General features: G+C 44.7%; 1 protein-coding gene across 2 annotated transcripts in view; it reads left to right on the plus strand.

Annotated features, from left to right (window-relative positions):
• The window catches only part of ARHGAP26 (Rho GTPase activating protein 26), a 304706-nt gene that overhangs the window by 151893 nt on the left and 138091 nt on the right, over window positions 1–14722 (plus strand). For both annotated transcript variants that reach the window (XM_034778903.1, XM_034778904.1), the window contains exons 12-14: window positions 3472–3508; window positions 12813–12878; window positions 14197–14271. In XM_034778903.1, the coding sequence (XP_034634794.1) occupies window positions 3472–3508; window positions 12813–12878; window positions 14197–14271 (178 nt within the window). The remainder of the gene's footprint in view (window positions 1–3471; window positions 3509–12812; window positions 12879–14196; window positions 14272–14722) is intronic.

Genomic DNA, 14722 nt, shown 5'->3' on the forward strand with positions numbered 1-14722 from the left:
CTGACTCTTCGGCTCTGTTTAAGAGCCGAAGAGTCAGGGGAGGAGCAGAGCCACCGCGGGAGGGGAAGTGCCCGGCCGGCATTTTCCCGGACATGTTCGGCTTTTTGACAATTCCCCCCGGATGGGGGGTTTGATTGCCGAAAAGCCGGACATGTCTGGGAAAAAACGGACGTATGGTAACCCTAGCTTTGGGGAAAGTCAGACACTTCACAATCAGTCTTAGTTTTTCTGTTCACTTTCCTGCTTGTCTTCACGTATTTTACTTTGTTTGCTGTGCACGTTCTCCCTTGGGGGCAATACTTCTGCTTACTGCAGCTGTTTTTTCTGTCGAGTAACCCCCCTAGCGTACATGTTTAAAACAGTTTCTCTCATGCCAAAGGAATCTCTAGATTTCAAGTATCATGTACTGTAATTCGTTTGTGGTGCCTAGATACTATGGTAAGGGGTGCTGCAGAGGGAGAGATTGAGAAGTATATTTGTATGGCAATGTATAGTCAGAATTGCTTGGATCCTAGCACAAAAGGCACAGTGTCCCCAGTCTGGTCCCTCAATTGTTCCATTAATTTACATATCAGTATAATTCCTAGAAGTGCTACTGTGATTTCTGAGTAAGGCCCTTATAACAGTGGCATGGGTTACCAGCAGAAGAATTCTAGGAATGATAACTTGATATTCTTTTGACGTTCCCCAAAGACTCATCAATTTAAGTGGTTTAACTATGTGTAAATAAAAATATTGCAAAAGCACAATATGACATGAAGACAAATGATTTTTTTTTTAAGATGGTTATCTGTATTTAATTGCAGCCATTGGTTCAGTACTTAAAGTTTCAGTGTACATCAGTTTGCCTTGTCCTGATTCTCTCGCTACTAAAACTCATCACAGATCTCAGCGCTGGTGCCCAAGTCAACAAGGAAGCAAGAGCATGTGCTTCTCTATAAGAATGAAAGGGTGCCTTTTTCCTTTGACCGTCTAGCGGGGGAGGGGAGAGAAGACAAGAAGACAAGAAATTTAATAGAGATTGGTTTCCTCTGAAGGACTTACATCCTCCATAGTTATCAATTTTACTGTTTTGCATACCTACGCGCTGACCCACTTACTTGTATGACCCTTGGTAGGCTGGGCTGCCTTCCTGGCTTTGTCAGTTCTGTTACAAAGCTCATCGAATCAAACCTAGATTAACAACCCATCTCCTGACCAGCTGGTTGCACATGCCCCTGGGAGCCTCTTGCTCATTGATCAGGCATTTGCTATGTGTTGAAGGTGTGTTTATTCTAAGGGGGAGCCTTCCAAGATCCAGAAGCCACATGGGAGAGCAATACTTAGTGCAGGTCAGTTTTCTTGTCAGATGACTTTGACCAAGCATGCTCCCCAGCCTCCTTTCTTTTGTTCTTTAAAGGCATGAAACTTGATTGCTTGTACAGTTGCAATAAATGCACATGGTGATTTACAGACAAAAGACAAAGGGTGCAATCCCGGCCCCACTGAAGTCCATGCCTGTTTTGCCATTGGCTTCAATGGGGCAATGATTTGACCCGCTGTCACTACTTCCAAGGGATTTGCAGTCCAAGTTAAGACATACTTGTCAAGAAATGGTAGGAAACTAAGGGAAAAGAAAGGGAGAGGAGCTACCAAACAATAAGATGGTATTCTTGCTTTGGTTAATAACACATGTGCCTTGTTTCAAACTCTACTGTTACTTTGAAGGAGAGACTGTAGTTTAGTTTACAGGCCTTGTGGTTTCTTCAGAGCTCTGGTCTGAGGAACCTGACTGCAGTGGAGGAACCACATCAGAGCACTGATAGCAAGCAGGCAGCCTCCCGGCCCAAAGACAACTGTACTGCGTGTGACACCTGCCCGCTGAGATGATACATCATATCTGTCGGTAGCAGGGGAGGCCAGGGTAGTTTTTAAAGGAAATTTCTCATCATGAGGTTGGTAGGAGTTCCTCTGCATTCTCCCCACCTCCCTGAGATACACGGCCTAGTGCCAACTGTCATGTTGCTGTCAGTATTCTGTCAAGTGGGGGAAGGTCCCTGAAAACTTTCCTTCCTTAGCTGTTAAGAACTGGAATGACAACCTGCTCGGGGATGTGATTGAACCAATTCCTAATGCTTCTTGTCTCACTTGCGAAGGAGCTTCACAGCTTAGTTCCCACCCAGAGGAAAGCTCTACCCACAGCTCGCAGCATTGGGTCAAAGACTGCACACACATTTTTTGGTTCTAATGGGCTCTGCCACACTCAGGGTTGCCCGTCTGCCTCGTGTGAATGATGAGGAGCTAGTGCACTATTGCAGTGGCTCCCAAACTTTTTAGTAAGGCAACCCACCAACTGCTTGCTTTTTTCTTTTTTGCAACCCACCCACAGTCCAAAATCACAGGCCAGCGTCCTTCTCTGCCACCTCTTCCTCCTTGCCCTGCGGAGGGGGCAGAGGTCACCCATAGCAGCCCTCTCTGCCCCAGCACCACAACCCTCATCCCAGCCTGGTGCAGAGAGGAGGTCTCAGGTGGTGGTGGGGCAGAGGGGAGGTTGGAGAGTGAGCCTACCCTGCACTCACCCTGCCACGGTGGCGCCTGTCCTAGCACTTCACTTGTTGTGACCTGGTGCACAGAGCTGCAGTGCTGCTCAGGTTTGGTCCTGAGTGGGCACTGGTGCCCCCTGTGCCAGGTCACAACACCACTCACTAAATTTGGCCCAGCTGCCCCTCCATCATGATATGTTAGCTGACTGGGCTGTACGCTCCCTCCTAACAGACAACAGAGGCAACCAGCAGAATTTCAAACATGCTAGACTGCCTCTTGACGGATTTTAGCTGTGTTCAGCTAACAAGATTTGAAAACACCCCTTTTATGCCCATCAGGATGCATCTTTGGTGATGTGAAAGTGACCAGGACTTAATGGTGATGTGTTACGAAAGACAGTTGTTGAGGAAGGGAAGGTCTTGTGGTTAAAATACTGGGCTGGGATTGAGACCTATGTGTGTGGCTCTGACACAGACCTTGTGTGATCTTATATATGGACCCTGAAAGGTCATTGAGTCCAGCCCCCTGCCTTCACTAGCAGGACCAAGTACTGATTTTTGCCCCAGATCCCTACATGGCTCCCTCAAGGATTGAACTCACAACCCTGGGTTTAGTAGGCCAATGCTCAAACCACTGAGCTAGCCCTCCCCCCACCCCATCTTGGATAGGTTGCCTAATTTCACTATGCCTTGGTTCCCCCTGTAAACTGGAAATGATAATTCTAGCTTTCTCCTATTCAAGGTCTTGCCTATTCAGGTTGTAAACTCTTATGAGCAGGGACTGTCTCCTACTATGTCTTCGTACAGCACCCGGCACCAAGGAGCTATGATCTTTGCTGAGGCCTCTAGGCATTTCTGTATTGTAAATAATGCAGCATAATTGTTCTAGTAACTACATGTGGAATCTTTATATAACTAAAAGGTTAAAGGCTTCCCTTCTGTTTTCCAGGTCTACAACTCGAACAAAGACAATCAAAGTGAAGGCAGTAAGTATTTTTTTTTTTTTTTAAGAGCAAGATCTTGTTGCTTGGGAAAATGGATGCATTGTGAGGAGGAGGTGCTGCGAATAGGAATTGCCCTGCACGCCATCACAGCATGCAGTCATTAGCGATGGGGCCATGCCTGTTGCTTATATTTGACTGTAATCATGGAACAGTTTGAATGAGACAGAAGGGACTGGGAAGTGAGATTGTAATTCTTGTCTCATCTGCACTGGAGCACGATGCTCGGATTTCCCCATCCATTAAATTGGGATGACGATGATGAGCTGCATCAGTTTGTAAAGTACGCTGAGGAATTAAGTGTTAGATATATGAGAATGATTATTATAAAAAGCAAGTAGGATTTTGTTTAATATTATTGATATTTATTAATAATAATAATAATAAAAAAAACCACCAATCCTTCCTTCTCTCCAACTCAACCAATGGGACAGCCCAATAGACCAGCCTTCTTTTTACCAAAAGAGGACTCAGACTGTGTAGTGTAAAAGTCTTATGGAGCAAGCCAGTGCCAACAGATACACTGGGAAGACCCTGCCTAATCAGATCTCTGAAAAAGAGCCCAAAAGATGGATCTTAAAGACTTGTTATCTCCCTTAGCCCAAACAATGTATGCATCCTGGACTCAGAAGAGTATTCCCATTGCTCCTAGGAGGAGCAGTTCTACCTTGTCCCACCTCTCACCTCCTATGTCTCAAAACGCTTAATTGGACCATTTTCAATAGATTTGGGCTAGCATAGATATCCTCCAAATTGCAGCTACTTAAAGCTCTTAAATGCACCTAAAGTTACTGGGCACACTGAAGCCAACTCTTTATTTTTAAACACGTAAATATTTCAATTGTAAGCTCTCTGGGACAGGAACCTGTCTTCACACTTGCCTGGAAGCACCTCTCACTGTGATACTACTTAGACACTAAGGGTATGTCTACACTACCCGCTGGATTGGCGGGCAGCGATCGATCCAGTGAGGGTCGATTTATCGCGTCTAGTCTAGACGCGATAAATCAATCCCTGAACGCTCTCCTGTCGACTCCTGTACTCCAGCGCAGCGAGAGGCACAGGCGGAGTCGACAGGGGAGCAGCAGCAGTCGACTCACTGTGGTGAAGACACCACGGTAAGTCGATCTAAGTATGTCGACTTCAGCTACGTTGTTCACATAGCTGACGTTGCGTAACTTAGATTCATCTCCCCCCAGGCCTAAGTGAGGGAATGTTTGTAAGTGCTTTTTTTTCTTGCAGCTGCTCACAGCTCTTGCTCCGCGGCCTCCCTCTTCCTGACATGGATTAAACCCTGGTTATTGGCTGCATGTGGTTTTTATCACATTTGGTATTTTTATTTTGCTTCCGTGCAAAGCAAAATGACAAACACCCAGCCCTGACATGGTGCTTCATGTTCACAGAGGGAGGAGTAATACTTTGTCCTTATATGACACCTTGCCTCAGAGGAGCTCAAAGTGCTCGTATCTGCATTTTACGGCTGGACAAAATAAGGCACAGATCGATTGTCAGGGAGAAGAGAACAAAAATCAGTCAGAACCTTAACCTGGACCTGTGACCTCCCGTAAATGGTCAGGTTGCAAAATGATCGCAATTTTAAAACACACTGCACCTTGGCAGTGATAGCGTTCAGGTCACATGTCCTTGGGAAGCTTTCTACGGTCACTTGCATTTTCTAATTCCCCATCATTCCCTTTGTTTAAGGCACACTGAGTTTGCAAAGCCTACACTGGCTCTGCAACGCCTAGATTAGGCTCTCCATACATAATGCCCCAATTAATCGGAGGGGGGGGGGGCTCTTGAGGGGCAGTCTGAACCCTTTACATTCATTTGGGCCACTTATCAGAGGCAAGTTTATTTACACACAGTCTGTTTCCTTAGCTCCCACTGGTATCTAACTCTTTGAACAGATCACTGGCAGCTTTATTAAGGGCGTGAGCTAAGGGAGGGCTGGAGTGTGGAGGGCAGGAGGGTGAGAGTCCTGTTGCCATTTTTAGGCAGCCAGTAGCTAAGATGAAAGCCCCATGAGATCATAGGGCTTTGTTGCTGTGGGATCCCGGCTGGTGTGTGGCTTATAAATAGAATGTTTTCCCCTGCTGAATCTGAGAAGGGGTATACACACTAATGGGGAATTTCAGCCTTGCTTCTGGACATCGAGCTCCTCCATCTGATAGGTCTGACATTCAGCTGACTGAGCAGCCAGCATGGCTTCCCTTTCTGTCCTTGCCAGCCACTGGTGCTGACAAATAGAAAATGATTTCAGCCCCTCTCCCCTGCTCCTCTCCCCACAATCTTTCCCCCCCCTCTCCAAGGCAAGATTTACATCCCTGTCAGTTTTGGTTTTTTATAGAGGTGGTGAGTGATACAAGATGGTGCAATTACAGGTAATTTGATACCTAGGTGGGCTATGCAGTGCTGCTAACTTTCTCTTAGCCTTGCTTCTGAGTGGTACAATTAGTGCCGCTTGCATTGTCTGAGCCAATCTCTAAATTCACTGAGTTGGAGCTGCACTATATTAGTTGAGAGGAGGCATGTTAACAGCTGGTTCCTTAGGTACACAGTGACAACGCAAGGTTTTACTGATTCCTTCAGGTAGGTTACAGCTTTGGGCTCTGTGCCACACAAACCAGTGTCTGACCCTGCTGAAGGGAAGAGAGATTAAAACTTGGTCCGGTAGCACCATTTGTACTTGAGATGTCTCCCAGAATGCATTAGTGCAGTGACAGTGTGAGTAAATATGGTACTCCATATTTGGTTGGCAGTATGGCCAAGTCCTAGCCAGAACTCCATTCTGGCTCTGGTAGGGACTCGTGGCATTGTAGGGACAGTGTACTTTTACTCTCAAGGGGAAGAGGGTGGCTTAGCTGATTCTTTGTTTCCTCTTGGCTTCTATTCCTGGCCATGGACTTCCTGTGTAGCTTTGGGAAAGTCACTAGTTACAGCAGTAGTAAGTGCATGTAGGGTATGTCTACACTGCAGTTAAACACCCGTGGCTGGCCTGTGTTAGCTGACTTAGGCTAAGGGGCTGTTTAATTGCAGTGTAGATTTTGCAGAACCAGCTGGAGCCTGGGCTCTGGGACCCTGCAAGGGGAGAGGGTCCCAGAGCTCAGGCTCCAGCCCCAGCCTGAATGTCTACACCACAGTTAAACAGCATCTTAGCCTGAGCCCCGAGAGCCAGAGTCAGCTGATGTAGGCCAGCCCCAGGTTTTCAGTTGCAGTGTAGACGTACCCTTAGTGACCCTTCTCACCAAGGTATCTGGGTGCTTTTCAAAGCTTAAGTTGAGGCATTCGAGAGGAGCTCAAACACCTTGTTTCTCTGCGGTCTGCAGCTTCACTAGTCAACCGAGAATCTAGGATTTAATCAATTGGGAAGGCCTGGGCAAAGGTGCCTGTCTTTCAGTATCTTTTCCTTTGCCATGCCACATCTGCAACATGAGGAGAACGCTGCTTGCCTACTTCACAGACTAGATTTAGTGTTTGTAAAGGGCACCAAGAGCCTCAGGTGAAAGGTGTGTACGTAAAAGTAAAATATTATTAAGTTGGCCTGTGCAATTCTTCTTCTTTGCGTGCTTGCTCATGTCGATTCCATTCTAGGTGTGTGCGCGCCCACGTGCACGTGTTGTTGGAAACTTTTGCCTTAGCAGTATCCGTAGGGTCGGCTGTGGCACCCCCTTAGTGCCGCACTCATGCGTCGGTATATTAAGCGCTGCCAACCCTACGCCCTCTCAGTTCCTTCTTACTGCCTGTGACTTCTGTTAGTCTTAAAGGTGCCACAGGACCCTCTGTTGCTTTTTACAGATTCAGACTAACACGGCTACCCCTCTGATACTTAAGCATCCATAAAGTAATTTATCCTGCTCTGCTTAGGGAGTAAAGGGAGTGACTTGAGAGGGGTGATGTGGGGGTGGAGGGATGAGTTTCAGTGAACTTCTAACACTAAGTGTATTTTAATTTCTTGGTTAGCAAAATCCAGAAGACCTGTCCTGTTTTGCCCTGCTCTATTCTCTGAAAACAAATACTCTAGGCCGTTTGGACTTGGTACATGGAAGAAGATGAATGAATACATCCTCCTCCTCCAACTCCACTGGCTCCCCATTCACTTCAGGATCTGGTTCAAAATTGTTCACCTTAGTTTTATAAACTCTTCATAGACCTTATGCTCTCTACAAACCACCTTTCACTTATCCCACACTGGCCTGATCTCTGTCCTTCATCCAGCTTCTCTGAGAATGTGTTCAATACAAGAGCCTTCTGCTCTGCAGTTCCTCTTCCCTGTCATCTTGGCATCTCATCAATTCTTCAGTTTTTAAATCACAGACAAAAACCTCATTTTTCCTGGTCTCCATTTCTTGACTTCTCTCCCTCCGTTCGTGTTTAATTCCGTAAAACTCTTTGAGATAGTTTTTGTTTTGTTCTGCTATAAAACACAAAGCTGTATAACGTCGTCTGCAGAGGAGTCTGTTTGATCTTGTGTTGCTGGTGTGGTGTGACATTTGTAAGTCTAGATTCAGCAAGATCAGCCTGAGTCTGATTTCCCCCCTTCCCCTATGCTCAGGTAGTTGCAGTGTCAGCATCGAACGATGGAATTAAGGGATTAAATAGAAATAATGTACATGGCAAAAATTCAAGATGAGACGGGCCCAACTAGGGTAGTTCAAGATGTTGCATAAGACAGGATAAGTAGCTTGTATTTAGTTAGCAAAAAAGCTGGAATAATGGTGGTGCTTGTCAAATGTTGATTAAAATATCTCTATGCCAGATTATAGCATGAATACTATCTTGGATTGATACTCTGGTCAGTTGTGCATTGAAATACTTCTACAATAATACTATTTTGTGTGTGTGTGTGTGTGTGACTGTGTATGCTCGACCCACATCCATCCGCTGAAGTGAGGCATAGGGAAATACCGAGGCAAGCTGCATCCCCTGAAATTTGGTTCCACGTACCGTACCTCTCAACCTGCCACTGCCCAGTCGCAAGATAAGAGGCTCAAAATGAACGAATAACTAGAGCGGAAGATCGGTTTCTATTGGTAAATGACAGTTACCTTCATCTTTGCAATTCTGCACTTCTAATGGAAATAAATAACAATATGAGTGAGAGACTATAGGATGGGGATGAGGAACACCCCTTATTATAGAGAATTGAGGTATGCTGGTCACCATGTGTATCCAAGGCAGCTGGGAGGGATCACACTCTCTGCTGCCATTAGCCTCCAACTCCTGTCCGCAGCTCACTGTGCTAGCTCAAAATGCAACAGACTGATGGCTGGTCTACGCTACGGGAGAGGGATCGATCTAAGTTATGCAACTTCAGCTACATGAAAAACGCAGCTGAAGTCGTCATATTTAGATCTACTCATCACGGTGTCTCACTGCGGTGTGTCGACGGGAGATGCTCTCCCATCGATTCCCCTTGCGCTTCTCGTTGAGGTGGAGTACCGGAATCGAGGCTAGAGCAATCGGCGGCCAATTTATCCCGTCTATACTTGACATGATAAATCAACCCCCGCTGGATCGATCGCTGCCCGTCGACCGGTAGTTTAGACAAGCCCTAAGTCACACGCACGCATTCCACCACCACTCCCAAGCCATCAGATGTTAGCAAGCAGAATCTAAATGGGGGAATGGACTGCCGACTTGGGGGGAAATCTAGCTGAAGCCTCGTGCTGCAGATCACGGAGTTGCCTAGGGAGAATGGCGTGGGTGTTAAGGATCACGGCATTAGTAGTTCCAGATGCAGCTATGATCTGTCATCTCTGAGCTAAGTCAGTGAGTAAACAAGAGAGATAAAAAGAAGCTTCTGTGAGGGAGAGTGGAAATCAAGCTCATTAAAAGTCAAATTAAAGGATAAATAAGGCTGCCTGGATATTTATTTAATTAGATATTTCTGGAGAGCATAAGGATACGAAGATTGCAAATAAATCCCTGACCTTTCCTGATCCAGAGCTCAGCAAGGACTCTAAAGAGCTGACTCAACAGCTTGGAGAGGATTATGCTCTGTCACTTTCATCTGGAAGGATTGCTCCTGCTTCCTCACTCTGTCTTGGCAAACACTGTTGAAAGGTCTTGCTATGACCCCTTTAGTGGTAACTCAGTCAGTACTGAGTGGTGCAGTGGGCTCACGATGAATCTCCAGCCGTGGAAATAAATTGCGGGTCGGGGTGGGGGAGAGAGAATGCCCATTTGTAACCTTCACATTGCCAGTATCAAACATGGAAGGAACTTAACTAAAGCTGCAGGGGAGCGGGGAAAGGTAGCACCTTTAGGGGATGGGGAGAATCCAGGGTAGGCCATACTGGTGGCAAAAAACATTCCGACCTCAATTTTAACCAGTAATTTTGGGAGACCCTTCTGAAAATCAGGCCCCTTTTGCAGTATTCAGCACCTGAAATCCAAGACACTCAAAATCACTAGTCAGGCACCCTGGTTTTGCTGGAACTGTTTTTTTTTTTTAATAATTTGCTGATGTTAAAGACTGTCAAAGTAGTAGTGGGCCTGCTATATCTGGTTTATTCTATATTGAGTACCCAGAGTTTGTGGAGTAGGGTGGCAGAAGACATCTGAAGTGGACCTAATAGCTTTGATCTGTTTTGATTTGTTCTATTGAAAACCTAAACTAAAACACAGTACCCCAGCGTGTCCGTTGTGTCTGTTCCTGCGGAATAGTTGGGCTGTTAAAGAACGCATGAAGCAGTTAGCAAGACCTATAAAACTTCATAGCCATTATGCATGTCCTGTAATGTGAGCATTCTTTAATGTGTGTGTGTTGGCTCAGCATTTCAGCAGGTTTTCCCAGAAAAATAAATGTAGAGAAGTTGTATTGTCTTTGTCTCTCTTGCCATTCATCATGTTAGTAATGGTATCAACACAGAACTTTAAAAACAAATGAGCAGATGACGTGGGGTGACAGGTAAAATTAACTAGTAAGGGGGCTGCACCTTGCAGGTTACGGACAACCAACAAACTATCCCATTGTTGTGAACCGGTTGTGTGTTCGATGTGCTTTTGAATTAGGAAATGTCAGGGGAGGGGTAAAGGCAAAATATTGCACTGCTCATGTTGTGAACTGCCATGATTCCTGGACTCTGAAACTTTTCTATTGGACCCCAGAAATAGTACTGTTTTGTGTCTTTGAAATTTGATGTTTTTTCTGTAGGACGAAATAAAATCAGCTGTTTTGTAAATAATACTTTTCTCTGCGCTCTAGCTTCTTGCATCCAAAGACCATAAATTGCTTAAAAATATTAATGAATTCATTTTCACAACGCTTCTGTGAGGCACTGTTGGGAAGTATTCTATCGTCCATTTCACAGATGGGAAAACTGAGGCACAGAGAGATTAAACGACTTGTCCAAAATCTGTGTAGAGTTGGGAATAAATCCCATTTCTCCTGACTTCTTCTCATTGCTGTAAACACTAGATCATGCTTCCTATGTAATGGAACTTCTAGATGGTGCATAAAGTTCTTCATGCTCTTGAATGCACTTTCAGTGTGGTTTCTGCATATTTCTCAAATCTTTGCAAATAAAAGAAGTAATTTTCCTTGACAAATAGCTGACTGCAGGCAGTGTGCCCCATGTACTGATTGAGAGCTGACTAAGGGATAAATATTCCCTCAGGATCCCAGCAGGCATTTGGGTACAAGTATTAGTAACTTGTTTAAATTAAATTTGAAATACTGCAACAGCATGAGTTAATTGAGTGTTATATTCCATTAGTATGAAATTTTTAGATCTTATTCTCAGGCTCAAGAGTTGGATCCCTTCAGGACATCCTAATTTGCACAGAATAAATATTTCATTAACGCTAATAGAAGAAAGGGCTCTGCTTCCACTGTGCAAATCTACAAAGAAGGAGGGAAATCTGCTGAATCGTGTGCGATCCACAAGGGAAAAACCTTTTTACTTGGGCATTTTACAGCCTGGGACTCAAAAGTGTTTACTTGAATAATATAATGCCCCTAGGATGCCAGGTGGCTCCTCAGGGGAATGGGTTAGTTTTTGTCTAAGGTTGGAATCCTGCGTGGGTCAGTCATGACTACAGTTGGCTGTATTCACTCCTAGACAGTGAAGGAGAACCAGCCATTCACACTGCAAGATCTCTCCTGCTGATTTATGTCACGGGTTCTCAAACTTTTTTTTATAATGTGGGCCGCATCTCAATAGATTGTGTCTTGTAGAAACATCTCTGCCTCTTTGTGATTGCTTGAACCATTCTCCTCCCTAGGTCAACTCACAACGCTTGCTTACCGTATTAGGGAAGTATTATGTAGTGTCTTTAAGGTGATAGGTGTTTTGTCCTCTTTGGGCAAAGTCTACTTTTATTCTAAATATAATCTCTCAGCACCACGTGACTTCTACCAACCACAGTGGGCCATGGGGTGCAGTTTGGAAAACATTGCTTTAAAGAGTTTTGAACTCTTCGTTGTTTCAGCCAGCAATTCATATACATACCCCCATCATCTGTTTCCTTCTTACATTGCCGAAGGACTCCATTCCTCCAGTCTCTCTTCACTGGGTAACACTCATTGCTACGTACCTTCACCTCCCATTTTACATCCTCCTTCTATTCTCCCTTCATCCCCACTCCTATTTTTCTCCTCCAACCTCTTCCATTTATTTCCTTCCGGTCTCCCCTTGGTCACCTTTCTTCCTTCCCCAGTTGCTTATTTAGCACATTTTGTAGGCCCCTTGGTCACCTTTCTTCCTTCCCCAGTTGCTTATTTAGCACATTTTGTAGGGCATCGATCAAAATGCATCAACCTATCATACAATTAAAAAAAACAAACAAGCAAAACATGAAATTCAGTTCCCCCCCACACATATCTAGGCAGACAGAAGTCTGACACAGGAGGAAACCCTCAAGGTAAAGTCAACCCCTCCAGCAACAGCGATCATGTTTCAGCTGGTTGGAGATTAGGAAGGAAATCACTGATGTAGGAGGTGAAGTAGGGGACTTGTGGAATGTTTAGAGACTGGTCATCTGAAATAATGTGGCTTGTGGCAAACGAGAGAGACTGACAGACCTCCCAGCCAGAAGTCCCATACAGGAGATAGCATCCTGGCCCTGAATGAATGCAGTGAACACGCACAAACCTGCATCGCTGCAGGGACCTGGTACTAGAATTAGAGGTCAAGAGTGAAATGCATTGGCAAAGCTGTGGATAGGCCCAGGATTGGAACAGCATGGGGGTTTCTCGGAGATGATTCTGCTGGATGAATGGAGTGCTCATGGTGAAATCATCCCCACTGCTAGGTGTTTCATCAATTTTTTTCTTTCCTTTCAGCTGCCCAGTTGGATAATATCGGATTCAGCATTATCAGGAAATGCATAAATGCTGTCGAAACAAGAGGTATAGTAGTTCACCAGATGGCCTTGTTTTTAGGGAAGGTCTTGCATCTGTTTTTAGCATGGTCTGTGCTTACCTTCTCTTTTTGTGCACAGAAATGATTTATTAACCCTCAGAGACCCATGTTTGATATACCTCATTAGAGGCTCACACAGATGCCCTAGCTGGCCATGTACTTGAGCTTGACTAACTGGAGAACGCAGGTATTAAGCAAGTATCAAGAACAGAAGGATAAACAAAGAAATGTTGGGCTAGATTTTTAAAATTAGGAGCGGAATTTAATTTGAAATCTAATTTTGGGTATAATTTAATGTTCATAAACAAATATGAATTTTATTCTCAGTACCCCTGTGGGGTAGAGAAATGTCATCCCCATTTTACAGGTGGGATAGGCACAGGTAAGAGAAAGTGACTTGCCCATGGTCAGACAGGAAATCTGTGGCTGATCCAGATTTGAACCCAGTTCTCCTGAGTCCCAGTCCATTGCTCTCCATCCTACCTGTGAGAGAATTCAGAACATTGGGTGTTGTTAGGAACTGAGTATTTGCCATACTGCAGTGCTGTAGAGGCTCCGATCCTAAGGACATAGAGTATGGGGTGGTTACTAAAGAGCTGCAGGCTGGTGAAGGTTTGCAACGCCCAAAATGAAGAAAAAGAATTTGCATTATTGAGATTTTCCTGCTGTCCATGGTATAAACTCTGTTCAGATAACATGCTGGCTGTGATTAAAACCCTGGTTCAAAAAAAAAAAAAAAAAAAAAAAGGGAGGGGGTGGGAAACAAAGCTAACACATTTATTTAGACCTGCAGAGATCAAAATGCCCTCAACTCTCATTCCCTTCAGTAAGACTAGAGGGACATTCAGCTCCAGTTAGTCAGGTCCTGTATTATTTATTTCTATACTACCATAAGCCTCACTTTGGATCAGAATCACATTGTGCTGCACACTCTGCTGACATATGGAAAGACACGGTCCCTGACCAGCAGGTCTTAGCATCAGACTCCTCAACCCACCCACACACGTTGCCAATCAAATGATATTTGTTTCTGGTGCTTCCATGCTTTCTTGTTGTCCACTAGTGCGGAGAACAGGCACCTCTGATTCCTGAGCTGATCAGGAGACAACACTTTGTAATAAATACATAAAAACCCAGACGTCAAAACCAAATCTCAACCCTTTCTATAACAGCCACGTTGAGAGTGTTGTATGCAGCTGGTGGAAGCTTTAATTACTGCAGCTATTAGCGAAGCCAAGGAAATGAAAGAAATGTTAATAGTTCTTTTAACATTCCCCTAATTAAGTAACCTCTTTATTTTTCCAGGGATCAATGAGCAAGGGCTCTACCGAATTGTTGGAGTAAACTCCAGAGTTCAAAAGCTATTGAGTATCTTAATGGGTAAGTGTCTCAAATCTGCATTAGAGGGAAGCAGCTTATTACCAATCCTGGTGGTGGAGGCTTTTGTCGAAATACCAGAACCTGGGGTGGGAATTCCACTTTGGGAAATAAACTCTCATTAACATGTTCTGTGAGAGGTCAGGAGAGTGCGGGGATCGGAACACTAGGAATTGTGTAGGGCATTCACTTTAAAGGGGCTTTTATTTCACCTGGTCTGTTGCTTGTGCTTCACTCATATGCTTTGCAAATCTTGGCAGTCTTCCCAAATGCAGCCTATAACCTTCAGAAAAATAGCTGTTAGTTTTTATTCCTATACCTGCCACATGCTCCCTCTCAAGTTTTGTCTTTATTTCATGTTGCTCATGGCTCTAGTTGCTCTCCCTTAAGACCTAATTTTCCTCTCCAGCTATGTTTACTGCTAGCAGCATTATTTTATCCCTGCCCCCCAACC

The sequence above is a fragment of the Trachemys scripta genome, chromosome 8, assembly GCF_013100865.1.
Source record: "Trachemys scripta elegans isolate TJP31775 chromosome 8, CAS_Tse_1.0, whole genome shotgun sequence".
NCBI lineage: Eukaryota > Metazoa > Chordata > Testudines > Emydidae > Trachemys > Trachemys scripta.